Source organism: Micromys minutus, assembly GCF_963924665.1.
Source record: "Micromys minutus genome assembly, chromosome: 1".
Lineage (NCBI taxonomy): Eukaryota > Metazoa > Chordata > Mammalia > Rodentia > Muridae > Micromys > Micromys minutus.
The window spans coordinates 26,060,895-26,077,417 of record NC_137969.1 but is presented as its reverse complement, the minus strand read 5'-3'; the positions used below and the strand labels follow the sequence as shown (position 1 = coordinate 26,077,417).

At 39.7% G+C, this 16,523-nt stretch overlaps 1 protein-coding gene across 1 annotated transcript in view; it reads left to right on the top strand.

Annotated features, from left to right (window-relative positions):
• HTT (huntingtin) overlaps positions 1 to 16,523 on the top strand; it is a 138,582-nt gene that overhangs the window by 44,677 nt on the left and 77,382 nt on the right. Inside the window, exons 11-22 of the mRNA XM_080932563.1 lie at positions 2,121 to 2,201; positions 3,492 to 3,832; positions 8,061 to 8,187; positions 8,632 to 8,750; positions 9,598 to 9,709; positions 9,941 to 10,078; positions 10,820 to 10,978; positions 11,074 to 11,171; positions 12,524 to 12,663; positions 14,735 to 14,798; positions 14,962 to 15,062; positions 15,407 to 15,553. Coding sequence (XP_080788689.1) covers positions 2,121 to 2,201; positions 3,492 to 3,832; positions 8,061 to 8,187; positions 8,632 to 8,750; positions 9,598 to 9,709; positions 9,941 to 10,078; positions 10,820 to 10,978; positions 11,074 to 11,171; positions 12,524 to 12,663; positions 14,735 to 14,798; positions 14,962 to 15,062; positions 15,407 to 15,553 — 1,627 coding nt within the window. The remainder of the gene's footprint in view (positions 1 to 2,120; positions 2,202 to 3,491; positions 3,833 to 8,060; positions 8,188 to 8,631; positions 8,751 to 9,597; positions 9,710 to 9,940; positions 10,079 to 10,819; positions 10,979 to 11,073; positions 11,172 to 12,523; positions 12,664 to 14,734; positions 14,799 to 14,961; positions 15,063 to 15,406; positions 15,554 to 16,523) is intronic.

The following is a 16,523-nucleotide window of genomic DNA, read 5'->3' as shown; positions in this document are numbered from 1 at the left end:
AGGGAAATACTGATTTTAGAAAGCACTGCAAACGTTTAAAGGCAGAAGAATTATAAGAAATGTTACTCTCTATTCTTGCTCTAGGGGAGATTAGTGGGCACTTGGTAAAAATCACTCTAACTTATTCCACAGTCACTTTGTCTAGAGATGGTGACAAAGGTGATATTATTGAGATGAGTTCTCATCTCTACTATTTCCTGAATCTCCTGATGACTTTTTATTTAGACTGGTGATTTTAAAACGTTTATGTTATAATGAAGATTCTTTTTTTCGAGTGTTGTGCTGGCTAGTTTATGTCCGCTTGATACAAGGTAGAGTTATTTTCAAAGTAGGAACCTTAGTTGAAAAAATGTCCTCACTAGACAGGTCTGTGGACAAAGCTGTGATGTAATTTCTTGATTGATGATATAAAAAGGCCCAGCTCACTCTGGGCACTGCCACCCCTGGGCTAATGGTTTTGGGTGCTATAAGAAAGCTGACTGAGCAAGCTGGTAAGCAGTACTCCTCCAAGTTCTCTGCTTCAGTTCCTGCCTCCAGTTCCCTTCTGCGGTTCCCCTCAGTTTTTTCTCAAGTTACTTTTGGTCATGGAGTTTTATCACAGCCATAGAAGCACCAACTAAGACAAGAGTAATCTCCCAGATATAAGATAGATAAAAACAGAGTTGTGGAGTACATAGGCTTCAGCAAAGGTCAGCCCTCTTTTTTTTTTTTTTTTTTTTTTTTTTTTTTTTTTTTTTTTTTTTTTTTGCTTCATGGAATCTGCCCTGGGGGAACTTTCTTCAGAATGTAATCAGCCGCTGACTTTGAGGGTAGAAACTGCTTCATGAAGATTCAAATTCACTGTTCTTGAGTTTTATTTGATTTTTTTTTAAGCTACATGTTTTGTTAATAAAAGGTTCTATTTTGTATTTATGTCTAGTTTGCTGTGTTAATTTTATATATATTTGTGTTCTCCTTGCTAATTAGCTTATGCCTTTAAAGTTATATCATGTAATTTCATGGAAATTATCACAATTCTTACTTGAAGAATAGTAATGTTGGTAGCTAATAGCTATATAGTATCTGTTTTAGTTTCCCTGTTTGAGAACATACCTGAAATTAACAACTTCAAGGGAATGATTTATTCTTGGCTACTGTTTCAGAGTCTTGGTCTGTTATCTCAGGGCAGGTGTGGTAGAGCAGCAACCAGAAAGCAGGTGGCTATAGTTGTGTTGGTGGGTTTCCTCTTACTGTATTTCAACATGTGATCCGTGCTACCCACACTAAGCATCAGTCTTTCTTCTTAGTTAACCCTCTCTAGAAATCCTCTAAGCATTTCTTCGTTCAATCAAGCTGATAGATCAAAGTGTAATTTGATGTTGTTTAATGATGTTTATATGTAACATAAATGTAAAGATATTAACTCTGATTTTTCTTCCTAATATAACTTTAAACATAAACTATAAGATACATTTTTAAAATTTTACTAGGAAATATTTTGTCTTTTCATATTCTTAGGTATAGTGTAGACTATAAAAGATAATAAAATGAAGTCACCTATTTATATGTAAGTGTTTGATATACAACTTCATATTTGCTATGGATATTCCAATAGAACATGGCTATTTCCAAGACCTGACCAATAGACATGACCTTATTAGCCATAAGCTACTCATTCATTTATTAAGTGATAGTAAATTATTTAACTGCAACAGTAATCTAAATCAATAAAAAGTTATTTTGTGGCATAGTTCAATAGTAATTACGTCTACCTCTTGTTTTCTTATAGACTTACTGCTTTTACAGTATTCTAGAAGTTACTCTTTTTTCCATTCTTTAACATTGTAGTAATATAAAATACATGTTAGATAAATTGTATTGGGTAAATTAAATACGCCTGGGATTTTCAGTTCAGAATGTATGCTTATTTGATTTTTGTTTTTTGAGATAGAGTCACTATGCAGCTTTGGTTTGGACTAAACCTCACTGTGCAGATGTGACTGACCTCAAACTCAGAGATTGGCATGCTTTCTTTCTATCTCCTGGTGAAAGTGTGCACCATCATGCCTGACTTTATTTAGTCTAAAATACCCATTATTTTTAGCAAAACTTAAAAGGATTATTGTTGTATTATTTACTAGGCAAAGTGCTCTTAGGAGAAGAAGAAGCCTTGGAAGATGACTCGGAGTCTAGGTCAGATGTCAGCAGCTCAGCCTTTGCAGGTACTTGCTGTTGTTCTCGTTGTCCATGAGCTGCCATTGTCGGCCTTAATTTATTATCTGCCATCTTGTGCCCCTTTCAGCACCTCAGCCTGAAGCATTGCAGGGCTTGGGTGGCTTGCTCAGAAAGTGGCTTTTATAATTTAGCTGCTTTTATAATGTTTACTCTAAATGTATTTGGCTATGTGCTTTTCTTGTTTTAGGTTATTCAAAAATTGACTTATCCTTGTGCATATCTTTTTGGTAGTGGAGGATAGATGGAGTTGTCTCATGAATTACATGGTCAGGACAGTAGGTTGAAGAACGTCAGGGTAATTTAACTTGAAAGAATATATTTTTTGCTTTCAAGTGGTTATATAAAATTATTTGTGTTCTTTATAAAGCATAGGTATTATTTTAAGACACTAATAAATAGATAAAATGCCAACAGCTTTGGTTATATTTACTGTTAGGTAAATAAAAATAAGACAAAGATTCTTGGGAAGAAAAACCTAAATAATGTCAATGGACGTTCCCCTGCCTGGACTAGTGTAAAACTCAAGGGCCTTTATCAGGAGGCACTGCTCATACCTTGTTCATGGCTTTGAAGTGATTTTGGTTTTATTTTTTAAAACAAACTATCCTGTCAGCATCCTGAAAGCACTCTTTTATTGGTACAGTTTCACTGTTCCCAACCATTTGCACCTTTCATTTCCTCCAATATGAATCAACAACTCTTTTTTTTTTTTTCAAGTCCTTCCAAACATTTAAGGATGAATGAATGTTAAATATTGGATTTTACTATTATAGAACGGGCACTGAAGTGATTTTGATCTCCCATAGTGTTTGTAAGAGGGAATTTTAAAATTAAACTAGGAAAAGGTGGAGTGTGTTTCTTCTATAGGAGCAGGATTGGAGTGGAGGTGAACAGGACTTGGAAGAAGGCAAGCCCATCCTAAAGGGTGCTGAGTTCAGTGCTGTTTTGTTGTTGCCTATTTACAGTTCCTGGGAGTCTGCTTGTGCCCCTGCCCCAGCTGCTTCTGAGTTTCACACATTCTATGTGTGTCTTTAGAGATGCATTAAGAGCTTCAACTTGGGTTTTGTGATGGAACACATTTAAAATATTCACAGATTGGAGAATTTGCGTGTTCCAACCAGCTCCACTATGCTGCTTGACCTTTTCTTCACTATGCTCCATGCTGTTTAATAGTTGCAACATTTATACAGTCAACTTTTTGTCATTTTGCATACTTTTGATTCCTTAGCTACTGTTTCCTCTGGCCATTTGACAGCTGACTTTCTCTGTGTCTCTAGCCTCTGTGAAGAGTGAGATTGGTGGAGAGCTTGCCACGTCTTCGGGTGTTTCCACTCCTGGTTCCGTAGGTCACGACATCATCACTGAGCAGCCTCGATCCCAGCACACACTTCAAGCAGACTCTGTGGATTTGTCCGGCTGTGACTTGACCAGTGCTGCTACTGATGGGGATGAGGAGGACATCTTGAGCCACAGCTCCAGCCAGTTCAGTGCTGTCCCATCGGACCCTGCCATGGATCTCAATGATGGGACCCAGGCCTCCTCACCTATCAGTGACAGTTCTCAGACCACCACTGAAGGGCCTGATTCAGCTGTGACTCCTTCTGACAGTTCTGAAATTGTGAGTGGGCAGAGGGTGCTCTGGTTCTTTTGTCTTTGAGCTTATTCTTGGATGCCCACACTTGGACCCTCCTGCTCATTTTTCTGTATTACTACACACAAAAGTGAGAGGCTCCCAGCTCAGATGTAACAAAGAACTTGGTCTTACTGGATGCCTTCACTGAAGAAATTGCCTAGTGTCTTTCGTATTGAACCATGAGATTGAAATCAAGTTACTTGTACACATGATATATTTTTAATACCTGATTAGGCCTGTTTGCATAACTATTTTAAATTTTTCAAGGAGCTTGCTACTGAAAGTGTCTGTGGTCTTAATGAAATGTGGGTGGTGATATCAGTGCTCTGTATTATTTTTAGCACTTTCTGATCTCTCAGTGTACTTACACCACAATCCATTTTAAAGTAGCACATATTTCTGTTCCTGTGATGTCTAAGTTCATGGACAGGAATCACTTCAAAGATTGTAAAATCAGAAAGTTTGGTGCAAGTGTGTGCTGAATTGTGGGGTATTTTTGTTTGTTTTGTATTTTTAAACTTGCTTGTCAGTTTGTTTTTGTTTTATATTTCTGAAACAGGATCTTAGCCTAGGCTGACCTTAAAATTGAAATCTGCCTGCTTTAGCTTTGGACTGTTGGGAACGTGAGCATGAACCTCACTGCATTCCGAATAGCTATTTTCTTCTCTTTCTCTTCCTCTTCTTAGTGTAGTAAAATAGCAACACAATTATCTCATAGATCAGACTTACAGTTCAGTGGTGTCATCGTCACCACCACATAGCGCTATTGAGTCTTCATCTTCTGAAACCGTGCCCTCTGTAAAGGTAGAGCCCTCCTCTTGAAGCCATTGGTCTGTTTTGTTTTGGTTTTGGTTTGGTTTTTTTGTAGTACAAGTTTGATGACTGTAGGTCCTTCCTTCATGCGGTATGTTTACTATGAAGTATTCATCCTTCTATGACTGGCTTACTTAACATAATGCCTCCATGTAGCATGTGTGAGAATTCTTTTTAAGGGCTGAATAATTCTGGTCTTTGGATAGACTACATTTTGCTTATCCTTTCATCTATTAGTAAACATGAGGGTTACCTTTACATTTTAACAGTTATGAATAACGGCATTGTGAACATGGGTCTACAGAATATCTCTAAGACTCAGCTTTCAATTCTTTTGGCTATACAGCTAAAAGTAGAGTAGTTTTTACATCCTATTTTAAGTGTATATAATTAAATGTTTAGCTAATATAGAATATGCATATATATACACTATAGATATAATATTTTATATAGATATATATTATATAATACACAAACTTTATATTTTTTTCTATATAGAACCTATATATAGATTTTTTTCTTTTTGAGACAGGGTTTCTTTGTATAATAGTTCTGGGTATCCTCAACTCACTTTGTAGACCAGGCTGATTGAACTCAAAGAGATCTACCTGCCTCTCCCTCCCAAGTACTGGTATTAAACTACTGTGCCCAGCCTAGAATATGGTTTATTAAGTATATGGTAGGATATTTTGGCTTGCATCTAAATTTTATATTGTACCCAGCATTTCTTTAATATAAATAAGATACTGGAATGAACACAAAACACTGAATTCAAGTCAGAAATGAACATGTGTGTGTCCACAGGAGCTGGGGAGATGGCGCCAGTAAGTTGCTTCCACACAGTACCATGTTAAAAGCTGCGCTTTATGACCACACACTTTTATAATCCCCACTCTGGGACGGTGGAGTCAGAGGCTTGCTAGCTAAACTATTCTATCCCAAATGAGAGACTGTGACCCAAAAATAAAGTAGACAACAACTGAGTAAAACACATGACATTGACCTCTCACCTCCGCATCCATGCTTGTCAGTATGCACACACCCACTGTCCGTTTGTGTTCTCTCTCTCTTTTACTCTCACACATTCACACACAAAATGTGACTACAAATCTCTGACCTGATTTCCCTCTCCAGGTAACTAGCAGATGTTCCTTATGACATTGAAACTCCTCAGCTCACTTGCTCAGCAGGTAGTCTTTGGAGAGGCTGGGTAAATCTACTGAAGGAAAGACAGTACAGGAAATTTAATTTTAGTTGATTTTGATTATATAGATTATTTGTCTTTTACTGGAAAATTTGGAATGCTTTTCATGATGCAGAAAAGTTGTGTGTGTATGTCATATGAATGTACTATATACAAGTCATATATATATATATATAAGAAGTCAGTGTGCTTCTGATTTGTTCCTATGCATATACACGTAGGGGCAGAAAAGCATTTTTGGGATCTTCCTCTATCACTTTTCACCTTATTGCCTTGAGGCAGGGTCTCTCAGTGAACTAGAAACTCAGTTTTTTTGTTATTTGGCTAGCCAATGAGGTTATAGGACCTGCCTGTCTCTGCTCAGCTCTGACACCAGCGCTGAGGTTTATATAGGCCTGTGCAAGTATGTGTAGATTTTTACATGAGTTCTGTCTGGAGTTTTGAGTTTAGTTTCTCGTGCTTTCAGAACAAATTTTATTACCTACCGGGCTTTCTCCCCAGCCCCAGTGCACTTTATTTTTTGCGACAGCATCTCATACTGAACTTAGAGAGATTACTTTTTTGGCTAGGCTGGCTGGTCAACAAACTTTTGACCTACTTCATCCCAACCTCTAGAGCTCGGGTGACAGGTGTACAGTGTTCTATGTGGCATGCTTGCACAGTGAGCATTCTATCCACCAAGCTATATCTCTAGCTACTATTGCTCAGTTTTTAAGGTAAATTACACAAGAGGTTTCAGATGGAAATGAAACATTTTTCAATATGGAATTGTTGATACAGAAATGTAGCTCTCACCTCAAAGGGGATAAGAATACGTTTATTCTGAAGCCAAATATTAGTGACTGTAGCTGAAGATCATAGGTTCAGGTTAGTCTAGTTTATGTGTTCTAGTGCAGTGACAACTTGGTAAAGTTTTTAATAACCCAAGAAAGAAAGAAAGAAAATGTATAAATCAAGACATTTTTCAATATCCATTGGTGGGTTTTTCCAATACATTGGTGGGCATTTCAGATGGGCAGGAGTAATAAAGCAGGAAGATCTCTCAACTAATGGAAACTAGGGTCTGTATATTCTACAGGGTTTCTCAGGGGTTAAAGGATGTTAGTTCAGTCTGTGGTAGTTCACACCTTTACTCTCAGCACTCAGGCAGAGCCTGTTGTGTCTCTCTGAGTTCCGGTCCACCCTGGTCTACAAACTGAGTTCCAGGACAGCCAGTGTTACACAGATAAACCCTGTCTCAAACCAAAGCAAGCCAAGCATCCAACCAAACAACCAAACAAATAAACAAAAGATGGTGTTAGGTCACATACAGAAGAAGATAATAAATGGCCATCAAAGGGGCTAAAGATGCCCCAAGAAGTTTTGGCTGTAGGCTGCAGTCAGTATTCTCTTTCTCCAGATCCTTGAGTTCTCACTGGTTCCACCTTGCTGTTCTCTCCAGGAATCTTTCACCACAGAATCTTTCTGGAATATGGCATATTTATAAATGTAGTGATGATAACCTATTGTTAGATTCTCACCTGAAAGCCTCATCTTTGTCTCTAACTACTCCCAGATCTACTTTCCACCTCTCTTTCCAACCTTGTGTCTTTTTTTTAAAGATTTTTTTTAATATCAAAAGAGTTTACAGATAGAAATTTCTTTAGATTTCCTAGAGCTATAAAGGCTTGGTATGACCTTTTCCTTGAGACCAACAAATGTCTGATTACCACAGATGGGATACGAGTGATAGACCAAAGGAAGGATTCCACCCAAGTTTAGTTTGACAAACCAATTAGTGTATTTGGCACTACTTAAGAGGAGCACAAGGATGCCCTCCTAGGGCATCGGCAGCTTATAAACATCTATACCGCTGAAGAATATGTTTATCCCAGTGATCACTAATCATTTATACCCTTAGGAAGGAGCAGGGTTCGACAAGCCTGTCTCCAGAATGTTACTTGCGTACCTTGTGCAGGCCTGGTATAGATACCACCCTGCCCAGGTAACATTCCACAGCAAAGCTTTCTTAGCTTGGTGGTGAAGAGCTCTTGTTTGTTGCTTTTACACATGCATTTACCTATGGCCATTGAATAAGCAATTGACCTTTGCATTCTGATCCAACATGGTCTTTGCATTGTCCGTGCTCAGCTCTGCTGGTGGCCCTTTCTTCACATTGAAGGGCTTCGGCCTGACCGTCCCCCTTTATCTGTACAGGTGTTAGACGGTGCGGACAGCCAGTATTTAGGCATGCAGATTGGACAGCCACAGGAGGACGATGAAGAGGAAGCTGCAGGGGTTCTTCCTGGTGAAGTCTCAGATGTTTTCAGAAACTCTTCTCTGGGTAAGTTCACTTTATATGATGGAAGTGTTTTCAGCCTTAGACATCTTTATCTTTCCTCATTTGTTTGTTTATGTTTCTCCAGAGAGGGTTTCTTTGGGTAGCTTTAGCTGTCCTGGAACTTACTCTGTAGACCAAGCCGGCCTTGAACTTGGGAGATCCGCCTACCTCTGCCATCCAAATGCTGGGATTAAAGGCATGAACCACCACTACCCAGCAAGACATTTTTATTTTTCTTTCAAGAAGATCTTTTGGTGTCATTATTTTTAAAATTGAGAATGGCATTAATTTTCATTTCAATTTGAATTGAATTTCAATTCAAATTGAAAATGGCAATTTAGCTACAATCAGACTTTGGTTTAAATTGGTACCTGTACATTGTGTCTGTGTAAATATATACATATTTTGATTGGACTTGTCACTTAATTATGATTTCTATTTTTAAAGCCCTTCAACAGGCACACTTGTTGGAAAGGATGGGTCATAGCAGGCAGCCCTCTGACAGCAGTATAGATAAGTTTGTATCAAAAGATGAGGTTGCTGAAGCCGGTGACCCAGAAAGCAAGGTGAGCTTCACAGGAAGGAGCAGCTTGTGTGTGAGGGGTTGGAATTTTCCTGGCTTTTGCTACTTTCACTTGTTCCTAGCCCAGCTCTGGGCTTATTCCTTTCCCCTAGAAACACTGGACACTCCCAGGCCTCTGTCCTTTTTTGCCCCTCCAGGGTTATGCAGCTTCTTAGCAGTTGTATTAGTTCTGCCCCCAGAGACTCAGATGTACTGGTGCTGAGCTCCACCTGCCTGATACCCTGTATTATTCATCTGAGGCTTGTGCAGAGCTTTGTGGCAGTTCTTAGTTTTGCTCACTCACCTGATTAAGACATCTCCCTCTTCCTCTGATGTTTGCTTTACATGCACATCTACTGTATTTACAGTCAACTTTAAATTCCTTAAGGTTAGGGATACATTTGTCATCTGATTCTATCAGTCAAAATGACTTCCTTTGAGAGGGCTCTCCAGGTGTTTTTGTATCCTTCCAAACTTTGAGCTTCTCTGGCTTATTCCTTTGCCTAGTATCTTTTTGTATGTGTGTATGTTTTGGAGTTTTTTGAGACAGGATCTCACTATGCAGCCTTGGCTGGCCTCAAACTCAGTTTTCAGTAGACACTTGTGACTTGCCAATGTGAACAGCGTCTCCTGAATGCTGTGTTTTAGTGCCTTTCTGCCCAATGAATCTTCTTCATACTAAGCTTGTCTTTTGCCACACCTTATGGCCCTGTGATTTAGGGTTTCAACTGTGTTCTGTTTGAGATCAGCTATGGAGGTGGCCAAGTATAGGCATCTCTGTCTCTAGCACCCTGATGTGGTTTATTTTCTTGACTGAACTAGTGAATCAAATGTTTACTTCTCTGTTCTAGCCTTGCCGAATCAAAGGTGACATAGGACAGCCTAATGATGATGATTCTGCTCCTCTGGTACATTGTGTCCGTCTTTTATCTGCTTCCTTCTTGTTAACTGGTGAAAAGAAAGGTAAGCACAGCAGAGTAGATGCAGAGTTGAGGGGACACTTATGGGTTCAGAAGTTCGTTTGTTGGTCTTTCAGTATCTGGTTTTGGGGTTGAAGTTTACTTTCCATTTCTGCTGACAGAGGGAGGAAGGGAGGGAGGGAGAGGGGTGAGAGGGGGGGAGGGAGAACTGTGAGAGGGAGGGAAAGTTTTGTTTCATGGAAAAGGCTAAAGGGGCCTGGTGGTTCCTTTGCAGCACTGGTTCCAGACAGAGATGTGAGAGTCAGTGTGAAGGCCCTGGCCCTCAGCTGCATTGGGGCAGCTGTGGCCCTTCATCCAGAATCGTTCTTCAGCAAACTGTACAAAGTTCCTCTTAAAACCATGGAAAATACTGGTACGTTGGCAATTCAAGTGTTTTCATCAGTTAATTTGTACTTACAGCTGTCTCACAGTCTTGCCTTCTTGAGCAGTGCGTGTTTCTAGTTAGCCTATGTTTCAGCTGTGCCAGCGTCCAGATGAACACAAAGTCGTATTCTTAGTCTCATGATTCCCCTTCTGTGTAGTTTCCATACGCATGGCCACATCAGTCATAAAGCAGAATTCTGGAAACATAAAAGTTATTTACACACATACTCTATTTCTTTTTGAATCATAAACTGCATTGTTAGATTGTTCTGTGTCACATTTACCTGGGCCACATCCATATTCAGGCTAAGACTGGTCAGGAGAGCACCACACCCTGTCTGCTGTTGGACACAGCTGTTCTGGAGCAGAAAGTATCTGCCACCTTCTTTCTTTGAATGACAAGGCAAGCCTGTGTTATTGAGTTTAAAGTTAATAAATATATACCAGATTTATTGTTTCTAATCTTTATTTTCAAAAGAAATCTTAGAAATTTGATTTCACTCTGACAACCTGTAATCACAATTTAGAAAATCTGACATACTGAGATAATTTCAATATGGTGACTCTAGAACCTTTGAACCCCAAACATTTTTTTACTACTTAGGAAATTATAGTCAGGTTCTTTGCATATGCAAAATGTTCCCTTTTCTTCCTTTTCTGAGAATGAAGCTTCATTTTAGTATAAATTTGATGGTGGAGAAGGTACAGGCTGGGCCATTTGTGTCCACAGAGGAACAGTATGTCTCTGACATCTTGAACTACATCGATCATGGAGACCCCCAGGTCAGAGGAGCTACCGCCATTCTCTGTGGGACCCTTGTCTACTCCGTCCTCAGCAGGTCTCATCTCCGTGTTGGCGACTGGCTGGGCACCATCAGAACCCTGACAGGTAACAGGACAGTTTGTTCTGGTGTCTCTTTTTTGGATATTATTCCCATGTTCATGTTTCTATGGAGATATTTCTTGCTCTTTTTTTCTGGTTAGGAAATACATTTTCTCTGGTGGACTGCATTCCTTTACTGCAGAAAACTTTGAAGGATGAATCTTCTGTTACTTGCAAGTTGGCTTGTACAGCTGTGAGGGTGAGTACAGTGCTTTACACAACTGTCCTTGCCTTAGTGAGCTTACCAATGATACAGTTAAATTTGGAGCTTAATAGGACACATTTCCCTAAGCTCTAAACAGTTATTTTCTCAGCTTTTGAAAACATTGCCAGAGTATTAAAATTTATTAAAACGTTTAGTTTTAATTCTTAGAATCTTTATTTGAAACATCTCTTTCTCCTAAAGGTAGTGCTTAGAAATGTACCTTGCTATTTTGAAATATAAAATATAACAAATATAAAATTTGTTAAATTTTTACAAATACTGTTTTAAGATAGTAGAATGTTGAGCTGCAGTGAAATTATGGGCTTTTCATTAAAAGAGCCTTGGTTCCTCAAGTGACAGTAAGGTGGAATATTTCCTGTTAGTTGGATCATAAGTCACAATTGGCCATTCAATAACAGAAAACTAGACAAAATCAAAACAAAAATAGTGAATAAGTCACTGGGAGGGGACTACCATCCTTTTTTAAAATTTAATGGCCTCAAAGTAATGTTTTTCTCAGTTACAATTTTTTAAAGATTTTATTTTTTTTAATGGTGTGTGTGTGTGTGTGTGTGTGTGTGTGTGTGTGTGTGTGTGTCAGAGTGTGAGGTTATGTCTATGAGGACAATAGCAATAGGGGCCAGAAGAGGGCACTGGGTCCCCTGAAGCTAGAATTATAGGTGGCTATGAGCCACCTGATGTGGCTGTTGAGAACCAGATTCAGGTCCTTCAAAAGAGCAGTAACTTTTAACCATTGAGCCATCTTTCCAGCCCCAGCACCATCTTTTTTTAAGTTAAGTTTCAGTAAGTTGTGTTTTTTTTTTAAAGGAGGCATGCACATAGCACAGGTGCTTTGCTGGTAGGTATACATGTGTCATCCATGTATAGGATAATTACAGGATAACTAATGCCTTTAAGCTCTGAGGCTGTAGGTGCTATAGCAATACAAGATCCACTTTATTTCCTTGTCCATCAAAAAAGTCTAGTCACATCTAGACAAGATACTCTTTGATATCGTCTCTTCTCCTTATGCTGGGCCTGAGACTTCTTTCACATGTAGCAGGATTATGTTATGTCATTGTCCCCTAAACCAAATGGTTAGTCTTCCTGAGACTGAGGCTCAAGACTCAAGTGGAAGTAATCGGAGGCAGAAAAAGACAAAAGTTCTGTATAATGGGCACATTTACTTTGTAACTCAAGCTTCTTGAATACTTCTGGAGCCTGTAGCATTCTTGTTGCTGCTTAAAGACAGACTAGCACAAAGTAGGAGCATGCAGAAGAGTGAGTGCTGTTGTAAGATGAGGCATCTGATCCTGATGCCTTCTACCTTGGGCTGGGCTTCTCAGCACTGTGTCCTGAGTCTTTGCAGCAGCAGTTACAGTGACTTGGGATTACAACTGCTTATTGACATGCTGCCTCTGAAGAATAGCTCCTACTGGCTGGTGCGGACTGAACTGCTGGAAACTCTTGCAGAGATTGATTTCAGGTAAGGGAACCAAGTTCCAATTCAGAAGTTCAAATTAAAAGCTAAAAGTCCTGAGGTTTGGTATGACTCTTGTGTGTACTGCCTGTTCAGACCATCTAGGGTTTAGTTAAAATACATGTGATAGTTCACAGTTATTTTTTTGGAACTCTCAACTTGGAGATTTTGATATTTTAAGTGAGATGAATTTTTCTGGTTGTCTTGGTTTTCTAGATGGTAGGAGTAAAAAAAATACCTTTTATTACTTTTAATTATCTCTAAATATATATATATCTGTATTGGGCATATAGGTTTGTGCACATGAATGCAAGTGCCTTAGAAGGCCAGAAGTGTCATATCCCCTAGAGCAGAGTTAGTGGTTTTAAGCCTCCTAATATGGCTGCTGAAGACTACACTCCAGTTCTCGGGAAGGCCAGAAAATGTTTTTAAATGCTGAACTGTCTTTCCAGCCCCACTGAGTTGTTGTTTGTTTTGAGAAACCTTGTTTCACTCAAACTTTTTAAAAACTATCAACTCCGCTCGTATTTTTGTTTTTGTTTTTAATGTACTTACTTTTATTCTGATTTAAGGGAGGTAGCTGAATGGTATTTTGTCATGCTGCCTCTGAAGAATAGCTGTAAAATAAAAATAGTATTTTACAGTTTAAAAAAATAACTTGAGGACTGGGGAGATGGGCAGTGGCCACATAAACAGAACTTGAGTTTGATAGCAGCACCCATGTGAAAGCAGATGTGGTAACCGTAGTTCTGGAGAAGTGACGGCAGCTGGGTCCATGGGCCTTGCTGGTCAGCCACTTTGCCTAGCTTAGTAGGAAGAGTTCTGTCTCAAAGAACAAGGTGGCTTTTTCCAGGATGGTGCTGAAATTGAAGTAGACAACTGCCTGTCCCAAAGCGGAAGCCAAAGTGCAAACAGTGAAAGTCTGGAAGGCCATGTCGAAGGTGTCCTAATATTACCCACCTTCCCCTTGGGCAGGCCACATACCCTCACCAGAACACTCGTAGCAGAAACAAAACTTGACAGTTCCATCACATCTAGTCTGTCCTCTACCCAGTCGGTCATGAAGAAGCTAGAGGACACTTTGTTGTGGTTGTCGAGAGCAATAAGCACAGGATCAGGCTATGAGCAACTCTGACATTGATGTGGCCAAAGTCAGTACCCACCAGGCCTGTTTGACGACTTCCTGATTACGATGCTTTGGATGCTGCAAACAAAATCGAGATTATCTAAACTGAGTCCAGCTGGATAATTCTACATGCACATTTTTTAACCATTAAATGCCCCCCACCCAAACCTATACCAGGTGGGTGGCTCTTGAGAAACATCACACACATACACCCCACTCAATCCCTTCCTAGAAACTAAAATTCTAAAATTTAGCATATTGTATCTTTCATTTCCTCAGAGTAAGTTTTACCTAGCAGTTTCTTTTTAACAATTTCTTTTAGAAGGGAAATGTTCCTTTATTATTCATGTTTGTGTGTGTGTGGTTACTGTTCTTTGCTTGTTTGCTTGGTTTTTGTTTGTTTGATTTTGCCTTATGTATGTGTGTGTACTTTATGTATCTAGTGTTAATGAAATCTAGAAAAGGGAGTTGCAACCCTTGGAACTGGAGTTATAGGCAGTTTCGAGCTGTCCGTAGCTTCTGGGAATTGAACTCTGCTCCCCTGGAAGAGCAGCTAGTGCTGTTAACCATGGAACCATCTCTCTAGCCTGTTTGATTGATTTTTAAAGCCAGTGCAGACTCATCTTCAGACAGTCTCTGAAAGAGGGATTATTCTGTTGTTGCAGTTAGGGTTGTGGAATGGGGCACACAGCTGGTCACTTGGGTGGGAGTTTCACTGTGCTTGTCCTCTCTGTGTTTAAGCTCATTTATGAAACACTTAACTCTTGAAGCAGTAGGTTTGTATTTTGATGAAAAGCTATTTATCCAGTGCTCACTTGTTTAGTCGAGAATTTATAGAAGACGTGAGCTGCCTCTGAGAGACTGCTTTTATGTTGACTGTCTGAGGGCTGCAGGCCAGCAGCCCTGTTTGCTAAGTAAATGACGTCTCTGTTGAATGTGCTTTTTTGTTAGGCTGGTGAGTTTTTTGGAGGCAAAAGCAGAAAATTTACACCGAGGGGCTCATCATTACACAGGGGTAAGCAGTTCATTTTGTGAGACTGTGGGCCCTGTCTTTTGAAAACTGTTTTAGCAGGGTCTCCCTAGTGGAGTGAAGTCCTGTTGAATGCCTGTGTTGTGCTATATTTAACACTTTATGTCATGAAACTTAATTTTTTTTTAAATTTTCTGTCTCTCTAAAGTTTCTAAAACTACAAGAACGAGTACTCAATAATGTGGTCATTTATTTGCTTGGAGATGAAGACCCCAGGGTTCGACATGTTGCTGCAACATCATTAACAAGGTGTTTTCTCTACTCTTTGGCAGAAATATATAGTAAAAGAATGGGAAAGGCACGAGGAATCCGATTTGATTATTAAAAAAAAACTTACTAAAGTGATAATTTGAAAAAACAAATCACTACCCTTCCACTGTAAAACTGATGTGTTTTGATTGTCAGATTTGTAGCGTAGAGATCAGCACTAAGAATGAAAGAGAGTCTGCTGCTTTCTCCCTCCTGGATGTAACTGCTGTGCACGGCTCTGATGGCTGTTGCGGGCATAGGTTGGGTTAGCCATCTGCGGAAAGATATGGTGATGGGCGAATTTCATGTACTTCCTGTGTAGACCAGTTTTCCTTTCATGGCAGGCTTGTCCCAAAGCTGTTTTATAAGTGTGACCAAGGACAGGCTGATCCAGTCGTGGCTGTCGCTAGAGATCAAAGCAGTGTTTACCTGAAGCTCCTCATGCATGAGACCCAGCCTCCGTCACACTTCTCCGTCAGCACCATAACCAGGTATGCTGCCCGCCGCACCTGGCTCTGTCAGCCCACAACCCAGTACTCTGCACATAGCACCTTGTTTTGTTAGCAAAGTGTGCCTCCAAGGTGCCGGCTTTCCTGGTCTCTTTTCTTAAAACTACATGCAGGTCCTAAAAGAGGAAGTCATTGCTCATTAACAGGATATTTATCTGACCTCATGGTTTTACACAGCCCCCTGTTTTTATGTCCCTTCTCAGTCATATAACAGTGATGTCCTCAATCTTGCAGTGAGTTCTTCATCTGATAATTGTATTTTTGTTTGTGAATGTCACATGACATCTGAAAACCTGTCCATGGAAAAGTTTCACTCTTTTAGTGAATGTAGCTAATGAGTGGGTGGGCTGATGCCAAGGGTCAGGCCGCTGTGTGTAGTCTTGATTCTTGGGCCTATTTTGCTGGCACATGGGCAGGGTCCATTGATCACATAACCTGTCCTACCTGGCCAGTGAGGTTCTAGTGAATGCACTAGTTTGTAGGGAAGCCAGCAGTGTGGAAGCAAGCCATGCCCTTAGGGCTCTTGTAATTTGAATTCTTCTTAAGACTGGATTTACAGGATCCCTTGGTTTGTTTGTTTGTTTGATTTTGATGATTTGAAACAACAAACACAAAACTCAACCAAAGGACTTCCAAGCTCACATGGTAATTTGATTTTTTTTTCTGCTGAATTTGAAACTCAACTCATCAAATTTTAAAGTCATTATTCCTAAATGACTCTCATCTTTTCTCATGGAAAAACCAACTTAAGAAAAAATCAACCAGCAGCACACTATAAAGAATGTGTTGGGGCATCTAGTGAAGGAGAAGTCAGGCCTTTTATTTGAAGTGATGAACAAACTTATTCCAGTCTTTTCGGGAAGGCCTTCTGCATGCTAAGCAAGCGCTCTACTACTGAGCCAGACCCCAGCCTCATTCTAAAGTCAATGCTGCTTTACTTTCTTCTGGACCT